Below are 22,848 nucleotides of genomic sequence, written 5' to 3' on the forward strand. Positions count from 1 at the left end.
ACCAGTGGAGTCGTCCCCTCCTGGCCATTAGAAATAAAGCAGGAGGTTTAAAGCACTTCAGCTTCACTTTTCAGACCTGGAGGCTCCGTCCTTGATGATTCAGATATTACGTGTTTGTTTTATCACATCATCCATCCATCCATCCATCCATCCATACAGTTTACCTGATTATCCTCTTCAGCCTATCCCAGCATGAGGGTTTAGAGGTTGCTGTCCTATCATGTGCTGTGACATTTTGTTTAGATAAGAAACTGGTCAAAACGAGTGTCCTGTGTGGTGCGAATAACCCGTTAATAGCATTAATGTGTGTGCGGTAATCGTTAGCTCTTTCATTAACAACATGCTGTATTGACACGAGCCGCCCATCTGAAGTATGACAGTCTATAGAGAGGAAGTCAGGAGGGGGTTGGGGGGTCACGGGGTCTTTATTCCCCCTCGCTGTCTTTGTCTTCCTCTTACTCCTCCATCTCACCGGCCGGCTGCAATTTACCATTCATGGGACTGAAGTGAGCTGAAAATGTGGAGAGGATAGGGGGTTGCCTCCCTTTTTAATCATCCTCAGCCCCAACACACACACACACACACACACACACACACACACACACACACACACACACACACACACACGTCTCCACCCTTGATTGCCCCCTCCCTCCACACCCACTCTCCATTCAGCCATGCCCCTACTACCCCTTTACCCCGCCCCTCCCACCTGCTCTCGCTGAATAATAGATGTTGCTTTAAGATTAAAGAGGAGTGTGTACACGCATGTGTGTGTGTGTTTGTAATGGTTTCCGACTCGTCCATCGTGCGGTGAAAAAGTAGACATACCACCAACTCGTGCACATACAAACACATGGTACGGAAAAGATGCTAGAGTATATAATGTGTCCTGTATATAAGTGTGTTGAGTCATACCACTAAGTGTAGGGTGGGGTAACACAATCAATATCTTCATATTGATATATAAGACAATATATGAGTCCTATACAAAATAATAAAACTGGACTCTGGAAACATTTGGAAAATTAATGATTGTTAACAGGAATAAAGATGCAAATAAATTGAACACATCAGTCTGGGACATTTTTCACTATTTATTTTATATTTTGTGACCAAATGAATAATCAATTAATTGAAAATGTTTTATTATTATTTGCAACCCTACATCACAATATGGCAAATGTATAAAAAACGGCTCCATTAAATAATATTGATATATATTGGCTGATATACACACATTTTTTGTAATGATCCCTCAAATATGGTTATCAAACACCTGTGATGAAAGTAAGAAATGGAGGCAGAGTATTTTACAGTCAAACAGAAGAAAAATAGCAAACTTCACTGGCAATTTAATCAATAAAAATGACCTTGGGCATTGTTTTCTGTATTATAATCTCTAAGGAGAAAGTTTTCATTACAGCGCATATCAGATAATATGCTGATGATACCAATATATCTTTGATAGGCTGATATCTGCTGGCCAACCAATATATTGTTCAGGCTCTATAAAGTACAATTTACAGGGAATCAAGGACGAGCAACATGATATGATTGTATTATGACAATACACAGAAAATTGATAAAATTATTAATATTTCATCATTACACTAGCTGGCCACCTCATAAGGTACACCTGTACAATGTAATGCAACTCAGCTGTTGTATTGGAAGTGGCCAATAATTGTTGAATACAGGCTAGTACCTATCAGCTAATATTCACCATTTTTTAATTACATTCATTAGAAAAGCTTAACACATATCCTAAAATATATAATCAACAAACTGCACAGTTGCTGACAGCAAACGATAACAAGCCAAGAAGTCAGTAGTATTACTGTGCTGAAGTGGCTCTGCCTCTGTGCAAGTAGGACACAGTGAGCAGAGAGGACAAGTGTCATTGTGTATTCGTACCGTATATATGTTATGTACAGGACGACAATATGTGAGTGCAGACAGAGAGAGGACGGGGTGGGCAGGCCCAAGTAGGACTCGAGAGTTTCATAACCTCTTCAGTGTTATGAAATAATCCGCTGCAGCAGCAGAAAGTAAGAGGGCTTCTCCCTGACCTCATGTGTGATGTTGACACTGACACACACTCAGTGTATTGTTATTTCTACTACTGGGTTGTGTCAGCTTTCCCTGCATGCACACAAATGCTTTATGCAAATGCACAGGGTCAATTACAGGCGATGCTAAATGCATTATTCATCTGTGTGAAGGGAGGGTGTGTGTGTGCACCAGGGATGACGGTGTAAGTGGGGAGGGGGCTGGAGGAGATAAATTTGGGGTTCCTTCAACTGCTCATGTTAGGCAAGGAGCTAACCAAACAGCCCACGGTCCAGTGGTTTGATGAATGTGTGCGTATGTGCATGGGCAGGAATGTGTGTGTGTGTGTGTGTGTGTGTGTGTGTGTGTGTGTGTGTGAAGAGAGAGGGTCGTTCCTACCATGGCAGACGTCAATGCAGAGTCTTTGTGTGTGCCGTCTCGTTGGGCCCCAGGTGCAGGAGAGGCACGTAAAGTGTTGTCTTAATTAGAGATAACAACTGGATCGACAGAAACAAGGCTTAGATGGAGAAGGGGAGGATCAATACGTAAGAGGAGGAAAATTAAGAGGATTTGGGCCAAGAAAGGCAAATTATTTAACTCTGTTACTTAAATTACACTCAGTCTTGTTGGCAATGTTAAGTTTTGGTTCATCTTTAAAAGGATACCTTACATACCTAGCATTTTGTTCCTCTTACAACATTTTCAAAGCAAATTATGTTTAAATCATAGATTGTGGCATTTAGGTTTGCAGGTAGTGTTTTTCCTTTCCTTTGTCAGCACGTTTCTTTGCGTGTTACTGCTGTGAACTGTATTCTGTTGTGTATTTACGAATGTGTTCGCGCACGATACAAACATAATGGGGACTTTCATAAAAACAAGAACAGTTCCATATTGATACAAGATCTAAAAATCTCCACCTTCAATAAGACATCCTATTTGAGGTTGAAATTGACGGACCGAGTCTCAATATTCTTCTTTTTCTATGTCATGTGACCTGCACATTTCTTTGTTTGTTCCATTTCCAGTTTTGTCTTTGAATCTCTGGTGACTTTTGCTCTCTGCAGTAAATTCAGGTCAAAAGTCTTAGTCTTTACTGCTTCACACAGTCGATTAAACACCGCCATATACACCACAGATATATTAAAACAGACGGTATGTACAACACAAACTAGCGTACAACCAGAGCTCTTGAGCAGTGAGCTGATCGTCATGTGATTCACAGAGAGACAGAAGTACAATGTTTGGCAGTTCGTCGTTAATACATGATTTATTGATTGATTGATTTACATTACTGGGCTGCTAGTATTTTAAGCTAACCTCCGGGAGCTACTGAGAGGCTCCACGATCCGCCATTGCTTTAAAAATATTGTCCACTGGAGTAAATAGAGACGATGCTCCTCTCTCTAATCAAGTGCTCTGCTTACAACTTACTCAATGAGTTCACTGTGTGTTGCAGCAGCACATTTGCTTGATGTTGCTACTATTATTTATGTAAATACAAACATCTCTATTGACAAAGAACCAGATATTTTCCAACATTTTACTCATTGTTTCTATTGATGATTCAACTGGGAAAGTTTTTTTGCCCGTCCAGGCTTTGGAAATTCTCTAAATACCAGCCATCTAACAGCGTCTTTGTATAAAATCAAAGGGATTTTTCTTTTCTCGGAAGCCTGGACAACCAAAATATCTCCTCCTACTTGTTTTTCAGCTGAATAGTGGGAGGACTTGTAGTTCTGAAAGCATTTTTTACCCAACAATAATCACTTGTTCACTTGTAGGACAAATAAGTGCATCAAAATGCCGTTCAGCTGATGTCATGTTCATGTTGACTTCACAACTTTGTCTGACTTTGAGTGGACTTTTTGACTTTGGCCATTTGAGGACTTTTGGCCCTGTGTGTAGGCGTTTGGCTGCCTTGGACCGTGAAAGGTGCTGATGCTGTGGTGTTATCAGTGCGTGTCCCAGTGTTGTGCATGTGTTTGCGCGTGCATGTGTAAAATTTATGTGTGCCACTTGTACGTACATGTGCATGCAGCCTTACATCTCCACATATATATGATTTAACTCCCTCTCATGTCCCATTCCAAGACAATTTATCACCCAGCCCAGTCTCCCTCTCTGCACCCTGACATCGCTACAGCCCAACTCCGCTCTTCTCCTCCTTTTCCACCTCCATCTCTGTCTCTGCTCCTCTGTTCCCAGGTCTGTAATTTATTGCAGAGAGGCGTGATCTGATTTACTGCGGACTTAATGAGAAAAACACAGAGAGGGGAGTGTGTGTGTGTGAGAGAGAGAGAGGGAAGGAGGGAGAGAAAGAAATAGTTAAGGATGGAGAGGAAGAAGAGGACAGAGAGAGAGAGAGAGAGAGAGGGATGTGTGGATGTCCTTCAGGCACCCTTGAGTCTTGGTGGGTGGGTTGAGTCAGAGAAGGAGATAGGGAGCGATAAAGTTGTGTGCGTGTTAGTGTGTGGTTGTGTGTGTGTGTTAGTATGCATGCTCGAGGGAGGTAGGTACTTGAAAGGAGTACCCTAAAAAGAAAACAGTCCCTGCTTCTTCTTTCCTCTCTCCATCTTCATCTCCTAGTTTCTTCTTCTTCTCTTGCCTCTGGCAGGGTTTCTTCCTCTCATCTGTGTGTCGTCTGATCACACACACACACACACACACACACACACACACACACACACACACACGCACACACTTTAGCTACCACATCGGGAGTTATGTTTGTGAGTCTGTCTGAGCAAATGCAGTCCTCACAAACATTAAATTAAAGACTGTGTTTGTTAAGTGGCTCAGCGTCAAAACCAGGGCTGTGTATGTACAGTACAGTATGTTCTGGTGTAGAAGGGATGTTTGTGTGTATATGTGTGTTTTGCAGACTTTGTGGAGCGTGTCAGGAAGGTGGACACAGATTAATTTTATGGAGGTGAGCAGGGTTAATTTAGAAGAACAAATAGCTGCATGGATGTTATTTGAAGGTGTGTTACACTTCAGAGGCCCTGCAGGACTTCTTGAGGCACTTTTGAGAACAGATAAACACGCTGACGATAAGATTAAAGGACAGGTTCACACTTCCTGACACAAAACTCAAAAGCCCTTGTAAGCTGTTTTCTTGTTGCTTTCTTAATCCTTCCTGTTCATTATGCCTAATAACGACTCGTGCAATTTCAGTGTACAGCAAGTGATGGAGGAGGGACAGAGACTTTATGGTGCATTCAAGTGCACTTGAATGTACCTTGTAAAGTCAGAAATCTTTTCTCGAATGGCCATAATGACTGTTCAAAATAGGAAAGTTTCTATTTTTTCTTATTTCCCTAACCCTAACCCTATAAGTAAAAAATGGTATTGTAACTGAAATAACCCGAACCAAGTTGATATTTAATCAGTCATAAATTGAAACCTTGTGAATCAGAATTAAATCGATTTGGGAAATCATTGGCTTCATCCAGCTCTAAAGCCACTAGTGAACCCATCGTTTAAGAGCAGGGCCTGTGTTGGTAGACTTTACAGGATGTCAAGCATTGAATTACCGGCCTTCCCTTTTATGCTCTATCATACCATCCCTGTGTTCCCCCCTCTCCTCTGTCGAGCCGTCTCGACTCAGTATGCAGGATTAGTGGAGACAAAGAGATCCAGGAGCCTGCTCTTCTGAAGACCGGGACAGAAGGGAAGACTGTTGTTCTCTCAGCAGGAAAAGATACTAATGCCTCTCTAAAGGCTATTGTCTCTCATAGATTACTCCTCTTCCTCTGTCATGCTGAATAAAAAATCAATCGAAAGTATGCTTCACTGTCAGGAGATTAACTATTTAACAAAATTTACCACTGCGCAAAATCTGATGGAGTCAGTTGGAGGATAGATGGAGAGCAAATTCATACACACACGATGACGCATGACAGAGAATAATCCCATCAGATGAACATAGAAAGTAAACAAGTCGTGATGACTGTACGAGGCTCCAAAAGTCTGTTTCTCTGTCTCTGTTGACCCTGTTTAGATGGCGTGGAGTTCACTAATAATCCACATGTTGTCACAGATACAGATCTGCATGTTCTGCTCTGTGCCCACAACATCCTCAGCCACTGCATAATTCAGGAGTCAACTCTATGTCGAGTGTAAGTTGCGTGCTATAGACCCGACTGCATAATGGACCCAATACTGCAGAGAGCAGGAATATAAGCGTTCTGTTTGATTCGTCCTTTTTGTTGTTGTTCTGTTAGCATGAGTGTATCTTGTTTGTTTGTCAGTATTCCCTGTACAATAAGAGGAGGGATCTCAGTGAGCGTGCCGGTGGAATTGCATGTCTGATAAGTGATTGGAGAGTGAATGAATTATAGCCTGGAGACCTTTAATGAGGCCTCAGTGGGAGGGTGGTTGAGCCTCGAGAAGGGGGTGGTGCTGCAGGTGAAAGCAGCTGCAGCTTTTCCCAAAGAGAAACCTCCACCTCGACCCCCCTCCCTCATCACTCCTTCACTCCTTCTCAGATCTTTATTATTTCTCTTATCCATCTTTCCATCTAGCTGCACCCCCCCCCCCACACCAACCATGTTTCCTTTCCTTTCTCCTCCGCTCTCTTTCCTCAGCACTCCCCCATCCTCATTATGGACACCTGACACAGCACATGTTCAGTCCTTTGTGTGGCGGTGCCCTTTTTATTACAGGGTTAAATGGCAAAAATCCATATATGGAGGAGGAAGAAGTCCATTTGATGACTGCGGTGCTTGAGTGCAGATGCACATGGATGTTCTCGTGTGCTTATTTTACTGTGTTTTGGCATGTTGGCTGTATTTAGGAGAGTCTTTGAAAACAGCTAGATTTGCCTGTGTGAAAGCAATGAAAAGCCTGCTACCCCCAACACTTGTGCCAATCTGTGCTCACACACACACACACACACACACACACACACACACACACACACACACACACACACACACACACACACACACACACACACATGCACACACACACACACACACAAACATTAGTCCTGCCAATCTGTCCTTTTTGGGCTGTTTTTCATCCCAGTGCCACGGCGGTGCCAGGCGACACAGATCGTGAGAGGAATTTTAGACCTCACGGAAACTTTGTTCGTGTGTGTGTTTGTGTATGTGTGCATGATTCACCTCAGGAGATCGAACTGGGTTGCCATAGCAGATGTCTTCGTCCAGAGCAACTCACAACAAAATGCTTTGAAGGAAGGATGGAGTTTGATGTGATTGACAGCCAGGCGGACTCAGTGCACTCGCAGCTTCTCACCGCTTCAGTCAGTTTTTACCTCCTCAGAAAGACCCTCTTAATAAAGTTGAATAAGTCTTTTCACAGCAACATTTTCCCAGCTCGAGCAGTGCTCTTGGCGGCTGGCTGACATTAAAAGTGTGGAGAAAGCGAGAGAGGGATGTGATTATATGGAAATGGCTGTATGAAACGTTGTAAGCTGAAAGCGTGAGCGTCTGTGGATCCACCTCTGAAATCTCCTCCGGGGTTGATTGACAGCTGGATGCAAGCTCTCAAACAGATGTTGCCGCGGCGACGGAGCCAAGAAGACTCTCTTCCAGTATAGCGGAGGATGAGGCAGACTGTTTAAAAAGGCAATGAGCTGGGAGAATGAGGGTAATGGACACTGAATACGACACAAAATGAGCGAGAGATGTGGCTGCTGTTATCCTCCGTTTCAGCCACAAATCTGTTCTGAACACCTTTAGGCTCCAGATGTCTGAAGTACATATCTGAAATGAGATACTATGAATCCTCTTTTGAGCTCTTGAATGTTGTGATGATAATGATAATTTATTAGGCCTACATTTATGCTTCTATTTCTGTTTTCCCTCATCCCTTTTTTCCTGTTTATTCTCATTAATGAAGCCCTCAGCTTCCCTCTGATCATCATTTATGTCGAGAGTTTGCAGCGTTTATCTCCACAGAGAGAGAGAGAGAGAGATCACATGCAAACAGCGCATGAGAGGAGCTCTCTGTTTATATATTTTGTGTTTGTTTCCATATCGGAGTGAAGCTACAAAGAGGTCGCTCCCAGTTATACATTTATACATAAGTGTGTATGCATGTTAACAGGAAGAAGGGGAACTATATCGGGTCGGTGGGGAGATCTCTACATTTGTGTGTGTGTGTCAGTGTGGGGGATGGGGTCGAGGCTGAGTTTGTGTCTTTTGTCTGTCAAATAAATTATTTAAATCCCCCCAACAATTAAAGCTGAAATCTGTTATCAGCGTCCTCCATTAGAGGCCTGTGTGTCTGCCTTGCTGCCTCAGTATGCTCCTCGCTTGTTCCCCCCCGTCTGTGCTCAGTGTGGAGCCGGATAAAGATCACAAGCTCTGAATCTTAAACACACATCCCAGCAGAACAAAGGCCAACAGCGCACGCCTATGACCAAGGGACTCATGCACACACAGAACGTCTTCATCACGGGAGCGTATGAATATTTTTCACGACGATCCTTTCTGATGCAAAATGTTGATAAAATGTCACTTGTGTCTCAGGAGTCATGGAGGGTTTAATTTGCACAATGTTGTAGTAAGTCTGAGGTGATGCGATGTGTGACCTGAGGTTGGAAGGTGTGAAGTGTGACAATGGGGGGTTGCCTGTTTTATAATGTGGATTTTTTTCAGGAGAGAGCTTAATCGCAGTGCATGATGGGATGTCTGTTAGAGCCCTGGAGCCTCATTACAGAAACTCTCTCAGTCTGCAATCCTGTTAAGGAGAACATTTAAAGCTTTTCTGGTGTTACAGAAACATGTTTCCTGACTGCATTTGGGAAAAATCCAATTTAATCTTTGGATAGGAATTTAGCTATTACTGGACCATCCTAACTGAAGATTCTCTCAAGTTAGGAATCTTAAAGAGGTCATATTATGTTAATTTTCAGGTTCATACTTTAGCTACAGAGTGAGACAACTCGCCTCTGTGTAGTCTTTGAGGAAAGTTGCACATGCGCATTACTTAGCGGGCAGGATGTAGCCAATCAGAGGCAGAGAAGGGAGGGTCATGCCGAGCAAGGTAGTGTGATCTAAAATAACGCCACTGCAGCTGTAGCAACTTTATGTCTGCTGACTGACTGGAGTGTATATATTTCATAACGAATATATATAAATATGTATTAATATAATGCCTGTTACATAGTGATGAACATAAGTTACAGAAGTAAAGGCTCAACTCCAAACCAGATGTTTCAGTCAGTGCAGGAGCAGAGAGAGAGTAACTCCCTTTGACATGGACTTTGGGCTTTTTCACTTTGCAGGCCTTTTACATGCACAAAAATGCTTCATAACACAATGAAGGAAAGGCAAAAACCCAAAAAGCATAATATAACCTCTTTAAGTAAGGATGGCAAAGACTGTCCTACATTCAGAATAACTGCCAAAATGGCAACCACTGTTGTTTGGTCTGTATGGAAAATGACAAAGACAGGGAACAACATAAACACCAAAATATTATGATTGAAAGGCTACTGAAACCATAACTTTAGGAGAAGCTAACAGTGGTTATGTGTTGGAGAAGCTACTGATGTTAGCCTGTTGGAGAATCTAGTGATGTTTTCTGTTAGGAGACGCTAACTTTGATGTTAGCCTGCTGGGCAAGCTAACACTGTTAGAGAAGTTACTGATGTTAGCCTTTTGGAGAAGTTGACACCTGATTGGAGCCTGAAGTCGCCTGTTGGAAAGACCAACGCCGATGATAGCCTGCTGGAGAGACTTATACACATGTTAGCCTCATGGAGAAGCTTATATTGATGTTAGCCTGTTAGAAAAACAAACACCGATGTGAGCCTGTTGGAGAAGCTCAGCCGAAACTTGTGCGAGCCTGTTGGAGAAGCTAAAACTGGTGTTAGCCTGTTAGCTTTCTCGGACCATGCATTAATGGGCTTATATGTCTCATTTCCTGTGTGAGTCGGCTGTTGTCATGGATACAGGCAGTATAGGGGACAGCTGAACACAGATACAGGCATGACAGAACGAGTGCCGATTGAAGAACCAAGTTTGCAGATCTAGTTAGGATTTCTTAAGATGAGATATGAGGTCTACGATACAATGAGACACAGCCATGAGTTTGGGAATGACTTCTATAAGAAGATAAGATAAGAAGATAAGATTTTCCCTATCTTTGAACCTTAAGAAAGGACAAGCAGTTGGGAAATGTTTCTGAAACGAGGCCCCTGAGCTCTGTATTCACACCTTGCTTCTTCGTCTCTTTAACTTTCACTGCTGCTTTCCTGCCCTCTGTCTCATTACTCCCCCCTTGATGGCCATTCTCGCCCTCTTTCCATTTTACCTCACTCTCTTGCTCTCTCCCCTCTTTCCCTGCATATTTTCATTGCTGTAGCAAAACGCCCATTAGTCAACTTAGAAAGCAGCTTCCGTCCCCAGTGCATGTGTGTGTGCACAAGCTGATGTCAGGGGTTTTATTCAAATAATATATGGTAGGCCTATATCATCTTTGGAAACCTTTTACTTGCTGAAAGAAAGCTCAGTTAATATTTAAAAAACACATGATGTGTCTGTCTTCAGAAGCAAGACAATTTTCTACCATCTGTCTTGTTATGACTCATTACTGTAACTGATTTTTCTTTGCTTTCAGCAGTCTGTCCTTTTGTCAAATATCTCAGTTTTTGAAGTGGAAGATATAAAAAATGTATCTATTAATACGTAAAGCTGCTCCATCATGACATTGACTCATACATTGGATATAAATCCTAAAGCAGCATTATCAAAATTCAACAAAAATCAATGGTTTGAGTTTTTGGTTCAGTTATTTCCTATTTCATTTTGAAGTTATGTGTCATGTTTTGCTTTTCACTTCCTCACTTTGTCGTTTTGCGGCCCTTTTTCCTGTTCACCTGTGTTTCATTTGCTAATTGGACCCTGACTACTTAAGCCTGTGTTTCTCGCCTTCTCTTTGTCAGTTTGCATGTTGTTTCATGCGTCCCTGTTCTGTATCCCAACGTCAGTCCTACGTCTTCTGTGTTCCTTGTGTTCCCAGTGCTCCTTTGTTATTTTTTGTTTTTTTTGTTTTTTTTAGTTTTTGTAATTTTTTGGATTTTGCCTGCTTTGTTTACTTTTGTTGCCAGTCTTTTCTCGACTTCCTTTTATACTTGTATTTTCTTGTATTTTCGTGTTTTGACTTAAGCTTTGTGATTAGATTTATGCATTCTTTCTCATGAATTCACTTTTTATCTGTAGAATAATTTTATAATATTTTTCTCCAGTTTCATTTAATTTTATATATCTCAATCGATGCAGTGACATGATTTTTCATTGTTTGGTGAAAAACAATCAAGTCTTACACTTTCACCCACATTTTCTATCCGTCACTGAACACTGACACTGAAGAAGAGGCTGGTTTGTTTGGTGAGCAAACTAGATGAAAATGTGTCCCGCCTACTTGTCTCTTGTTGATGTCTGGATTTTGACAGGAAGTTGGAGTTGATTGATGGCTCTCTGGTTGAGTGTGGCGAGCGGCCCGCTCAGATACCCTTGTTACTGTTTCGGTTGCACATTTTTGTGTCAGATTCTGTCCTCTGACTGATAAACACAGCAGCCTTCACTGTAATTTAGTTGTGTTTAGTTGCGTTATATCAAGACTCCTGATTCAGCAAAGCTGGGCTAAATTTAATCCGATGAAAATGAGTTTGTAATGCTGATTGTTCTGATTGATTTTTATGCTGCTCTTTTCTGGTGCAGGGTTGGCTTTATTTGTTCTTACTATTTTCATTGTGTGTGTGTGTGTGTTTGTGTTTTTGTGTATACACGCCTCAGATTACTGTTGGCTCTGGCACTGCTCGCTGTACAGTATATTTAAGAAATAAAAGCCCACTCCTACACTGCCTTTTGCTTATGTATGTGTGAATGTGCGTGTGTGTGTGCACGTTCTTGTTCAGGTCACCTTTTTATGAGCTAAGGGGCTAAAACTTAACTGTATGTTATAATTTTTTTTTAAATAGGCAGAAAAAGGACAAATCCCCATTCATATGCCGCATTCCTCTGTGTGTTTGTGTGTGCGTGTGTGTATGTGTGTTCGAGAGTGTGTGTGGCTTTGTGTGCACTATAGCTCATACATCTCTGTCTTAGATTGGGTCTGCAGTGTGTATCTCCATTGGGATTCTTGGGTCTAGCTCTGCTGAGAAAGCACACATGGACTGATTTCCTCTTATTTATGCCAGTCTTCCTCTTTCTCGCTCTCTCAATTTATTTCCTGCCTCCTTCCCATTCTGCCTGTGTCGCCTCTTTTACTCCTTACTGACCTTCACTTGTCCTTCATTCCTCCGATAGTCAAACACACACCCGCACACACACGCCAGACATTTGCTAGAAGGCTGGATTTGTATAATTGTGTTTGCGTGAGTTTGTGTGCTGGAAATAGCCTCGTCCCTGTACGCTGGTCATAATTAGCTGGACTGATGCTCTGAAGCTCTGTGCTGCCAAGACAGAATACAATCCTGCTATAAAATACAAGCACACTTGTGTAACTGAGTGACACTTGAATGAAAAATCACAAATTTTCTAACTTTAATTCCCTTTTTTCTTTTCCTCTCTGTTCCCAGTGATCTGCTGTCTTCGGGGTACGTGGAGAGGCATTTGTCAGAAAAAGGGAAGACTGTCGTCACCAATGTAAGATTCTGCAAATCATCTCTCCTCATGCTCACTCACACTTTCACTATTGGACTATTTGCAGTTTAAGTGGAAGCTACAGTGTTTATGGTGCCCTCGTCTTAACATTAAGACCCTGATATGACATGTAGTTTGTATCTGATTATGTTTTGGGGATAAAAGCATCTTAACACAAGTGGTAAATGTTTCAATCAGCCAAATCACATCTGGAGAAGCCACAGCGAATTATCACTCTGTTGTTCCCTGAAGCTGTACTGAACATTTGAACATATTTCAGCTCAGTGTCTTGGTTTTACAGTCCCCAACTTTAGTGTTTTGATTCACTGCTCTCATTAGCATCGTTTCCAGCTGGAGCAGGCAGTTGTTCCTGTGAAAAAGATCTGATGAACACACTGTATGTTACTTGCAGCACTAAAAGACAGACAGATACATTTAGCAACTAGCTGGTAAAAATGGAGGAGGATTTGGCAGTTCAACAGTTATTTCTTCTTCAGCATATAGTGCTATAGTGCTAATACGTCAGTCAGCATTGTTTTAGACATTTTTGTCAGTGTAGAAGTTGTAAAAAACAGACTAAAAACAAGCTAAAGGAAGAGTGAATATTGTGTAAGAAATTGTGTATACGTGTAAAGAAACACAGCTCCAAATGACTGCTAATGATTGATCCATATCCGCTGGATGTGTGAATAAGTAGGCGACTGTTTGCTAATATGTTTGGCATAAAGAGTTTATAAGGAGATGATATGTCAACAATGTGCTTACAACTTGGTGCGTCACCCCCAATCAATTGCCACGTGAAGTCATTCAAACTCAACAGGGACAAAAAAACACTCACCAAAAACAATCTTGGTTTGTCTTTCCACAGTCACCTCTTGTTTGGCCAAAATAAATCCTCAATTCACCGATTTAAGTTGTGTTAATATTCCAGCTCTACACGCCCCGTCCTGTAGTCAAAGCCCTTGTTAGAGCTGCCGTAAAGTTTTTGGTAGTTGGAGATAGAAATGTCTAATACAATGCCAGGATGGCCATGGCTGACTCTGACTCCAAAAAACAGCTGAATCGTGTAGCCTTCAACTTGTCGCGCAGCTGCAATTTCCTGCCCACCCCACAGGTTCTTCCTCCTCCCTGAGCCTTTTATTGGTTAATCAATGCGTTACTTTGCACACACAGAGAAATCACAGCCCTCCAGTCTTTGTTCAGCTAAGATTTCAGAGGGCCAAAATGAAACTGTAGCTGTGGCCTAAACCTTCAACTAACATGAAATTAAGATTGCTGTGATAATCCTCTGGAATCTGGACTTCAGTCATAGGACACCCACTGAGGAGTTGTGTTACATCACATAAGTGGAGGGAGGGTTATAATGGTCAGGATTTACTCAGCTAAGCAGCAGATTAGTGAGATATTAGATACTTTACAGAGAGTGATCCCAATTATCACACCACATATTCTGTGATATGGTCTCTTGTAATTATGGAACTTATTATAAAGCGATCTCTCTGTACGTGAATTAATTCACCTTGTAGATGAATATCCAGAATGTACTTTCTCTATTGTTATGCTTTGCTCTATTTTTTTATTATTATTTTTAATGGCTGCTGTTCATGAAGGTTAATATGAGACAAGCTCCTGTTTGTTACTCTGCTCACAGAGGTCGATATGTCAGCCATCATAGCACAGCTGCTGCTCTACCTCAGAATCCCCTCTGTTCATGGACTACATAAGTAATAAAGGTAGCACATAGTGCTTGATGTGGTAGCAGTTCGGGCTTGCTGTTCACAGTTAGATTTTATTTCAGTGAATGAAGGACAATTTCCAAATCCTTGTTTAGCACAAAAACACATTACGCTAGTAAACCAAAGGTAACATAAGGCAGAATGTGAGTAATTATTGCTACAATCACCCATAATATACAAATGAGGAAGACCAGAGGATGTAAGAATGCACCTGATTCAGCTCAAATGTACATTGTTACAAAGGTTAGATTCTTATGATTCGGTTCATGTAAACAAATTGAAGATAAAACCACACAGTAGCCGACAAACAAGTGTGTACAAACTTTTGGTAACTCACAAATGATGCCTCTGGGTGTTTCTGTCATTTATTAAAATCCAACCAAAGCTGTCTGCTCTTATTCTTAAAATAAAGAAGTTACAATCAATTCATATAAACAACATACACCATTTAAATCGCGGATAAATTATTTATCTGAAAAATATGATCATGGTGATAGTAACTGGATTTGTTATAGAGTACTATAAGTGTTGTGGCCATTAAGCTGTGCTGCTCATTAATCTTCAGCCCTAGTCACAACTTCCTGATACACACAGAGATGTTACCAAAGAATAAATATATGCCAGTACTTCCATAAATAGTGTTACAAAATGTCTGACAGCTGAACATTTTTATTGTTTAATGGTGTATTTTGTCATATCGCCCAGCCATGTGCAATAAGTAATACATGAGTGGTAATTGGGGATAGACTGAGGTCATTCTTAGGCTGTGAATACTCTCTGTATGCACATTCACTCTTTTTCCTTCCTTCTTTCCATCTTCCTCTTCATTATCTAATTGCTGAAACTTTCACTGACTTTCAGAGGGCAGAGTGTCCTACTTGTTTACCAACTGTCTGACCTCGACCTTTTCATTGTGCATTGTGATGTCCAGATTACATGATTAATTACTTGTATATGGGTCTAAGGAGATCACAGATCAGACAAATATAGCAACACACACACACACACACACTTTGAGGATGTACCCACAGCGCTGGGTTTTGGGTGTTTCTTGCTTTGATGAGAAGTGGAGCAGAAGGTTCAGGGCGACAGGGGGAGGAGAGACGCTGGGATAGTAGAGCACAGCAGCACTTATAAATAGCCCTCTCTGTCTCTTCATTTCATGCTCACTCTACCAACCTCTCTCTCTTCATATGTAGCTCCATTTAGTTGTATCGACTTAACATGTACAACTTCTTCTGTCCCATTCACAAGTTTCATCTTTCAGTCAGATTATTCAATCTTTTTCTCCGTCTTTTGCCAGTAATGCACCGGTGTGAGCTTGTACTTGTATTCGTCAGTTCTGGTTGTCTGGATGTGATATTGTAGAAACAGAGAAAAGAGAGTCAAGGTTAAGGTTAATATGATACGTGCCTCGAGCTCATAGCTTGTTTCCTTCGTCCTGTAAGACTCAGATTTAGAAATGATCGCTAAGAGTAATGATTGGGACTGAGAGTGAGAGCAAAGAACCGTAAAGTCAAGACAACAGCAGAGAAAACAAAACAAATCAAACTCGGCATGACTGATGCAATTTCACTCGTTTGATTCAATGATAGCAATTTATACAGATGAGTTCATCACAAACGCACACATTTTGTTACTGTACATTCACGAGGACCCCTTTGCACTACATTAGTTCTACTGTTCATAACGAGACTCAGTGTTCAAAGTAAAGCTGGGTGCGCCTGTGGAGTGGGCCTGAGTGGCCACCAGGCAGTCAGATGTAGTTAATGTAAAAAGCAGTGCGACTCCGCACCTTGTGCTGAAAAGTCGAGAAAGCTTTAACTTTGAAAACCACTGGAAAAACCCCAGGTGTGCCGTAACATAGGAAAAAAATGGTTTCTCTGGCGACATATCTCAGTGTGATTGGCTGCAAGTTCCCTTATACCTCAGATAGCTTTTTAAAGAATGGTCTGGCTCCATCTGTGCCCATAATTTGTGTAATTTTGCTTGTTTTTTTGGTTTGAGATAGGCCAATTACGTTTACATTTTGTTTCAGTGAAGGGAAATCTTAAAGGAGTAGTTCAGTGTTTTGAGAAACATATTTACTTTTGTGAGAGATGTATATAATAAATATAAAGCCACAGAGGTAGTGAGCTGTCCAAAAGTAACAAAGTCTCCCTACCCACACATTTTTAAACTCACTACTTAACACATCTCAATCAATTTAACCGATACAACAAACAAAGTATAAAAGCAACAATCAACAATGTCACTCTCTGGAGTCTCCACTGGTTGTCCAGCAACCTCTGGGTGAAGTCAAGACTCCAAACGAGATGTAACGTATTGTTAAGTGAGCTTTTGAAGTGCACGTTGGCTAACTGATTACCCTCGTTTCCAGTCATTATGCTAAGCTAAGCTAACAAGCTGCTGGCTCCAACTCCACACTTAACACACAGACATTTCTCAACCAGTTCTTGGCATGAATGTGGATAAACATATTTCCCAATTTGTCTGATAATATTAAGACTGCAGATATTCAGAGAGTGTGATGGCAGCCTTTCCAGTTTCAATATGACAATATCCATGAGAATTTGGTTGGCTTGCACACAGTCCTGACCCCAAACCCATCTAATAACCACATCAGGCGCCAACCTCATGGATGCTGTTGTGGCTGAATTGGAGCAAGTTCCTGCAGTCGTGATCCAACATCTTCAGGTTTTAAGTACTTTTTTCAATATAGTTAACAACAACAACTACAACTCCATACATGCATCCTCCCCAAAAAGCTATAAGACAGACGTGGATTAAAGTAAGAGCGGACGAAGCAGTGCGTTGCTGCTGTGCGCAGCTTCAGACTGAAGAGCAGAAATTGATCCTCCGATAAAAGCTAGGTTTCCTCGGGGAGACCGGCTTCCTGCCTAATGGCTGTTAGGCAACGAGAAATGGACGAGGAAGAGATGGCCTGCAGAGCACTTAGACACTTAGACATCATACACGTCTATAGAAAATAAATGTGTGTTTATGCTTGCAGAGAAGGGAAGAAGCACACACACACACACACACATACATACAGTATATATAGACAGATGAAGAAAGAGGGTGAAGAGTTGATGGTGAGTGGTGACAGAGATGGAAAACTTTTTTACGAGTGACCGATGCTGTGGCTTCCTATCGTGTGGGTAGAAGTTGTAATGGAGGAAGGAGAAGTTAAAACACAGATGGTTGGATGTGACTGAGTTAAGCTCAAAGTGCAAAGTACCACACACACACACACACACACACACACACACACACACACACACACACACACACGTACACCAGAACACACTTGCACTCTGTGTGTGTCAGCAAATGAATTATGTGTGATTGATCGCTCTGAACTCATTTCCTGATGGAATATGGTAATAAAAGCAGTGAGTGGAGACATTTTAGGAGGAAACCGCGTGTTAGATGTTAATCTGTGTGTGTTTGTGTTTTGCTCACAGGGAGGGGAGCACTGCTACTATCAGGGGACGGTCAGAGACATTCCTCACTCTTTTGTGGCTCTCTCAACCTGCCATGGATTACAGTAAGTACAAATATTATGTGTTTATTTGACTTTTTTTCTTAGCCAACATTGCTGCCTGTGTTCATCCAAGTCCTGGGCCTTGCTCCCATTTATCCATTAAGTCAGTGTAATTAGTTTTAGCCAGCCCTTCTCTGTCTCTCTGCATCTTTCGTCGCGCAGGTTATCATTCATTCGGACAGGAGCTGCTCAGACGCCTTCTCTTCGCCTTTTCCTCGCGTCGGTATTTTTAGAGTTTGTGCTCCAAAGCAGTGCTCTGTCAGAGAGACGGGTCAGACACAAGGCCTGCTGGGAGGAACGCATGTACACTGTAGATGCTTGTTAGTATATGTGTGTGTATGCTTTAGGTGTGAAGCGAGGGAGCAGCCTTCCTGCAGGGCAAATATGTATCGTACTTGCATAAAACAGCACCTGTGAATAATTAGGTATAACACATGCGCATGTATTACAGTTTATCACAGGTGCTTACACACATTTGCTGAGAAGAAAAACCAACAGTGCTTTACCCCAGACTCCTGACAGACTGTACTGTATATTTTGTGCTTGCTGTTTTTTTTAACATGAATTAATTAGGGGTCTTTGGAAAATAATTGCAAAAAGTAAGAAAGCAGAATTTATTGCGCTAAAATCTGTAAACAAGTAAGGAAAACTACTAGAAGAAGCTCCTTGTCAGCCTGATCCACGGCTCATTCATTAACAGGAATCCTTGTATTCATGATGTGACTCATCATGCTTGTTAGTGTTTGGATCTCTGAGGACTGCATTTAATTAATGTTTAGTTGTAATGACTGGACATATTTATACTGAGTAACAGGGATTTCTCTACAAAAACAGAGAGATACAGCTAATAGCTTTTAGTTTTGCTTGCAAATTAAAGGGACAGTTTCACCTCAAACCAAAAATACATGTTTTTCCTCTTACCTGTAAGTGCTATTTATCCAGTAATGGAATGTAACTCAAGTAGTATATTTACTCAAGTACCGGACTTAAGTACAGTTTTTAGATACTTTGTATTTCACATTTATTTGAAAGCTTCAGTTCTGTGAAGCTTCTTGTCCATGACGCGCTTCCCTCTGTGTGGTGATGTCTGCTGGGTGTAGTTTGGTTGAAAGAAAATAGTTCCCAAAACTTCTCTCATCAAGGTCTGTGGATTAAATCGACTTACCGAGTCATGATTTCTGGAGAGAGACATTGCTGTGTGCCATCTTGTTCCAATATGTTCCAATCAGTTGCTCCTGAGAGCGTTATTATTCATTCTCGATCCATTACGCCTTATCAAGGCTCGATTCAATCCAATATATCTTCCTTCAAAATAATGTCAGGCTAAACAAACCAGATAATCAGTGCAGGAAGTAAATTCAGCTAATTAAGGCAATCAGATTGATACTTGCTGAATAAGCTGAACTGAGCTCCGGCTTTTAATAACGTTTGCATATTTCATGTGATTGTGGCAACATGTTTGTCAGCAGAGCAAATTATGTAGCAGCGCTTACAAAATAATGAAAAGTAGGGCATGAATCAATCAAACCCGAATGAGGTAGATGTGTTGCACATGCAGACCGGTCTCATTTATAACACAGAGTAGGATATAATGTGACGGAGTAGATTCAAAGTGTTTCCTACAGACTTCTGTTATTTGGCTAAAGCGTAATGTGTTACTGCTCATCAGTCCAAATGTGAATGTGTGTTAGTATGTTCTTGATTGAAACCTCAGGTTTTCTGGGTTGTAAATTATGAATGTCTTATTATGGAAATAAATACACAAGAAGACATTATATAGGAGACGGAGACACACCAATCATATGCCCCTGTGTGTGTGTGTGTGTGTGTGCGCGTGCATGCGGGTGAAAGAGGGAGGGAGTTCAGGGAGTGTATAGTGGTGTCGAGGGGTTAGACATTAGAGGGAGAGTATTTCCCTTATGCTGAGTCAGATATTTACCATAATATACATCCTGCTCCCTCCTCTTTCTACACACACACACACACACACACACACACACACACACACACACACACACACACACACACACACAAAGAGAAACTTTACCCTGCAATGCAATAGGGTATTAACTGTATACAGAGCAATAATGCTCTCAGCTTCATCCATCATGTCGCCATTTCCCATCACATAAGCTGTAGACAGTGAGGCACTGACTAGGGTTCCCGTTTCAACCAATCCTCATACTAATTAAGAAATTATCAACCTGAGCACTTCACCGCCTCGTTTCTTAAAAAGACATAACTTCAAATTTTGAGCTCTTTAATTCAACAATAATGTACTTGATGTGTGCAAAATTATGTGTTGTTGCTTTAAAGCCCTTCACATCTTAAATGAATAAGTTTATTAAGATTAAAAAAAAAAACTTAACTATGCAATAACTTTTTTTGGGCCACTTGAGGACATCACCTTTGTTGTGTATTCACACAACCATAAGTAACTGAGAAACCATTGATATGAAGTGGTGTTTCTTGCCACTTGGTGAATGTTAGTCCAAAATACATGTTTTCTGTCACTACTGACTCCTGAGGGAATTATCTGACACTTCAGCTGCGACATGCACCGCTATGTTCACCAGCCTGTCTCTAACTTTGTCTGTAGGAGAGCTGCAGTATCAGATGATAACTCTCTGTAGATTCATATCTATTCATTGATATATTGTTCAAGATATTGATTATAGCTTCTTTAAAGCAACGCTATGTAACTTTTTTTTAACCCTTAAAATAACAGCTTTGAAATCATTTTGATGGTACAGTGTCTTGTAATAGTGTTAATGGTGTCTCTGTCTCAGCCACTCCACCCCCCATCACTTGTTTCCTCACTATGTAACTTCAGTGAGAGGGGAGGATCACAGCGTTACATACATGTTTACTTCAACATACATGTTTTCAACACATAACATTGGTAAAGTAGTAATAGGTTACGTTAGGAAACAACATCCTTTAGTATAATTAATAAAGATTGTGTCACTCAAAGCACATTAGAGATGTGGTTTGATCAGATTTGATAGGCAATCACCTCACTAATAACTGTCATCAGCTTAAGATTCAAATGTTGCTAAATCCTGATTGGTGCACAGAAGTATGTGACATCACAATTTTCCAACTTCAAACCAGTAAGAAGGGAGCGACTTAAACAAAAATACAGACATTGCTCAGTTTAAATAACAAAGCTTGTTTCAACTTTGGCAGAAAATTGTATGTTCATATATGATTCTATGGCTCCCAGTGAGAATCTGATTGAGAGTCCTGAGAGAGTTAAAATCGTAATTACATGTTTATTTTGTGATCGGCAACAATGATAACATGTTATATCTGCTCCATACTGATACAACAAACTAACAAAATACACTTTCCTTTTTAGTATGTTTTATTTACAGTTTTCAATTTCACAATGACAAATGTTATATAAAGGACATATAAAACAATGCAGGGAAAATTAGAAGAAGACTCACATACAGAACAAAAAGGCTCACCTGTGTTTTCTCTCTTTTTTCTGTGTGTAATCTGCTGTAAGTGCAATGTTGGACCAGGATGACGAGTGTTGAAGGTGAATTCTGTGTATTGAAGGCAATAAAGAGACAGTTGGAGGTGAAATACAGATTGTGAGTCTGACCCGGCCAATCTCCTAAAAGCTTCAGGTAAAGTTAATTAACGGATGATGTCCGGCTTTTGTGCACATGCGCACACCCGGGCGGACAGAGACAAGGAGACCTTCATCCGGCTGCTAAATGAGAAATTGATCTCTGACTTTTTAAAATGATTGCTTGGTCGAAATGATGTGTGTGACGTTGCCTCTTTCTCTGGTACCTTCATGTGCTGAATGTATTTTTAGTGTTTTTTTAAGTGCACACAGTGAAAGTGCATGCGATGGCTTTACATCTTTCAATAAATGTTAGAGAGGATCATCAGGATTTGCAGTGATTTTCTGCTCAAACGCACTCTTTTCATAGACGTCTTAGTCACTGCAGGTTGTGGTCAACAGTTCAAACTCTTAGTCATTGTTCCACAGATAAAATCCTTACAGTAGGTGACCTTTAAGTTATGCTGTGTGGGGGGAAATCTCTCGCATGATTGGATGACCTTTTGTTTCACATTATCCTCCACCCCTCCTAAGCCGCACATATGCCAAATACAGCAAGTCGGGCCAGCGGAGGAGTCTGTCCAAAACTGCACCTTGTAGGAGTGCATTACAGTTATTATTCTGACAAATGCTCCAATAATACAATAACCCCCCTGTGGGCAAGCACAGAAATGGCTAATCTATCACACTGATAGCTGAGGAGGAGTTGAATTCAGATGCATTACTCCTTTTAGTAATGAATAAAACAACAGAAACTGGGTTTGATTTGTGCTCTTCTCTCTCCCCCCTCTCCCCTCCTCTGTCTCTTTTTCAGTGGGATGTTTTTCGATGGCAATCACACCTACATGATTGAACCTGGAGGACAGGGCAGCAGAGATGTAAGTACTCCAATCTACATGAAAATGTATGTACAGGTGCTGGTGCGGGCTCCTCACAGAGGGGTTTATTAATTTTCTCTTCGTTCATGTCTTCACGCCCGGCTGCCTTTCAGTCGTATTGAATTTCCCCGGTCAGTTGTAGCGGTGGTTCCCAACCTTTTCCCCACACAGCTGCCCACTGCCGACATCTTCCATTTGTGTTCTTGATATTAAACTGGACGTTATTTACACTATTATACTACGAGTCGATTACAGTTGGTGGACAGAAGCTTCACTGGCAACTAGTTTGAATATCGATTTATTGTTTTTAACAATAAAATGTAAAAATTAACTTTAATAATATAGCACTTTTCTAAACAAGGTTACAAAATCCTTCACCAAAAGGAAAAGAAAGAAAAACAAACAACAGCTAAAAACAAATGAACATGCTAAAAAT

General features: G+C 41.1%; 1 protein-coding gene across 1 annotated transcript in view; it reads left to right on the plus strand.

Moving 5' to 3' along the window:
* adam22 (ADAM metallopeptidase domain 22) overlaps nt 1-22,848 on the plus strand; it is a 66,095-nt gene that overhangs the window by 8,522 nt on the left and 34,725 nt on the right. The window contains exons 4-6 of the mRNA XM_073485531.1: nt 12,608-12,674; nt 17,875-17,957; nt 22,349-22,412. Of these exons, the coding sequence (XP_073341632.1) occupies nt 12,608-12,674; nt 17,875-17,957; nt 22,349-22,412 (214 nt within the window). The remainder of the gene's footprint in view (nt 1-12,607; nt 12,675-17,874; nt 17,958-22,348; nt 22,413-22,848) is intronic.

The sequence above is a fragment of the Pagrus major genome, chromosome 17, assembly GCF_040436345.1.
Source record: "Pagrus major chromosome 17, Pma_NU_1.0".
Taxonomy (NCBI): domain Eukaryota; kingdom Metazoa; phylum Chordata; class Actinopteri; order Spariformes; family Sparidae; genus Pagrus; species Pagrus major.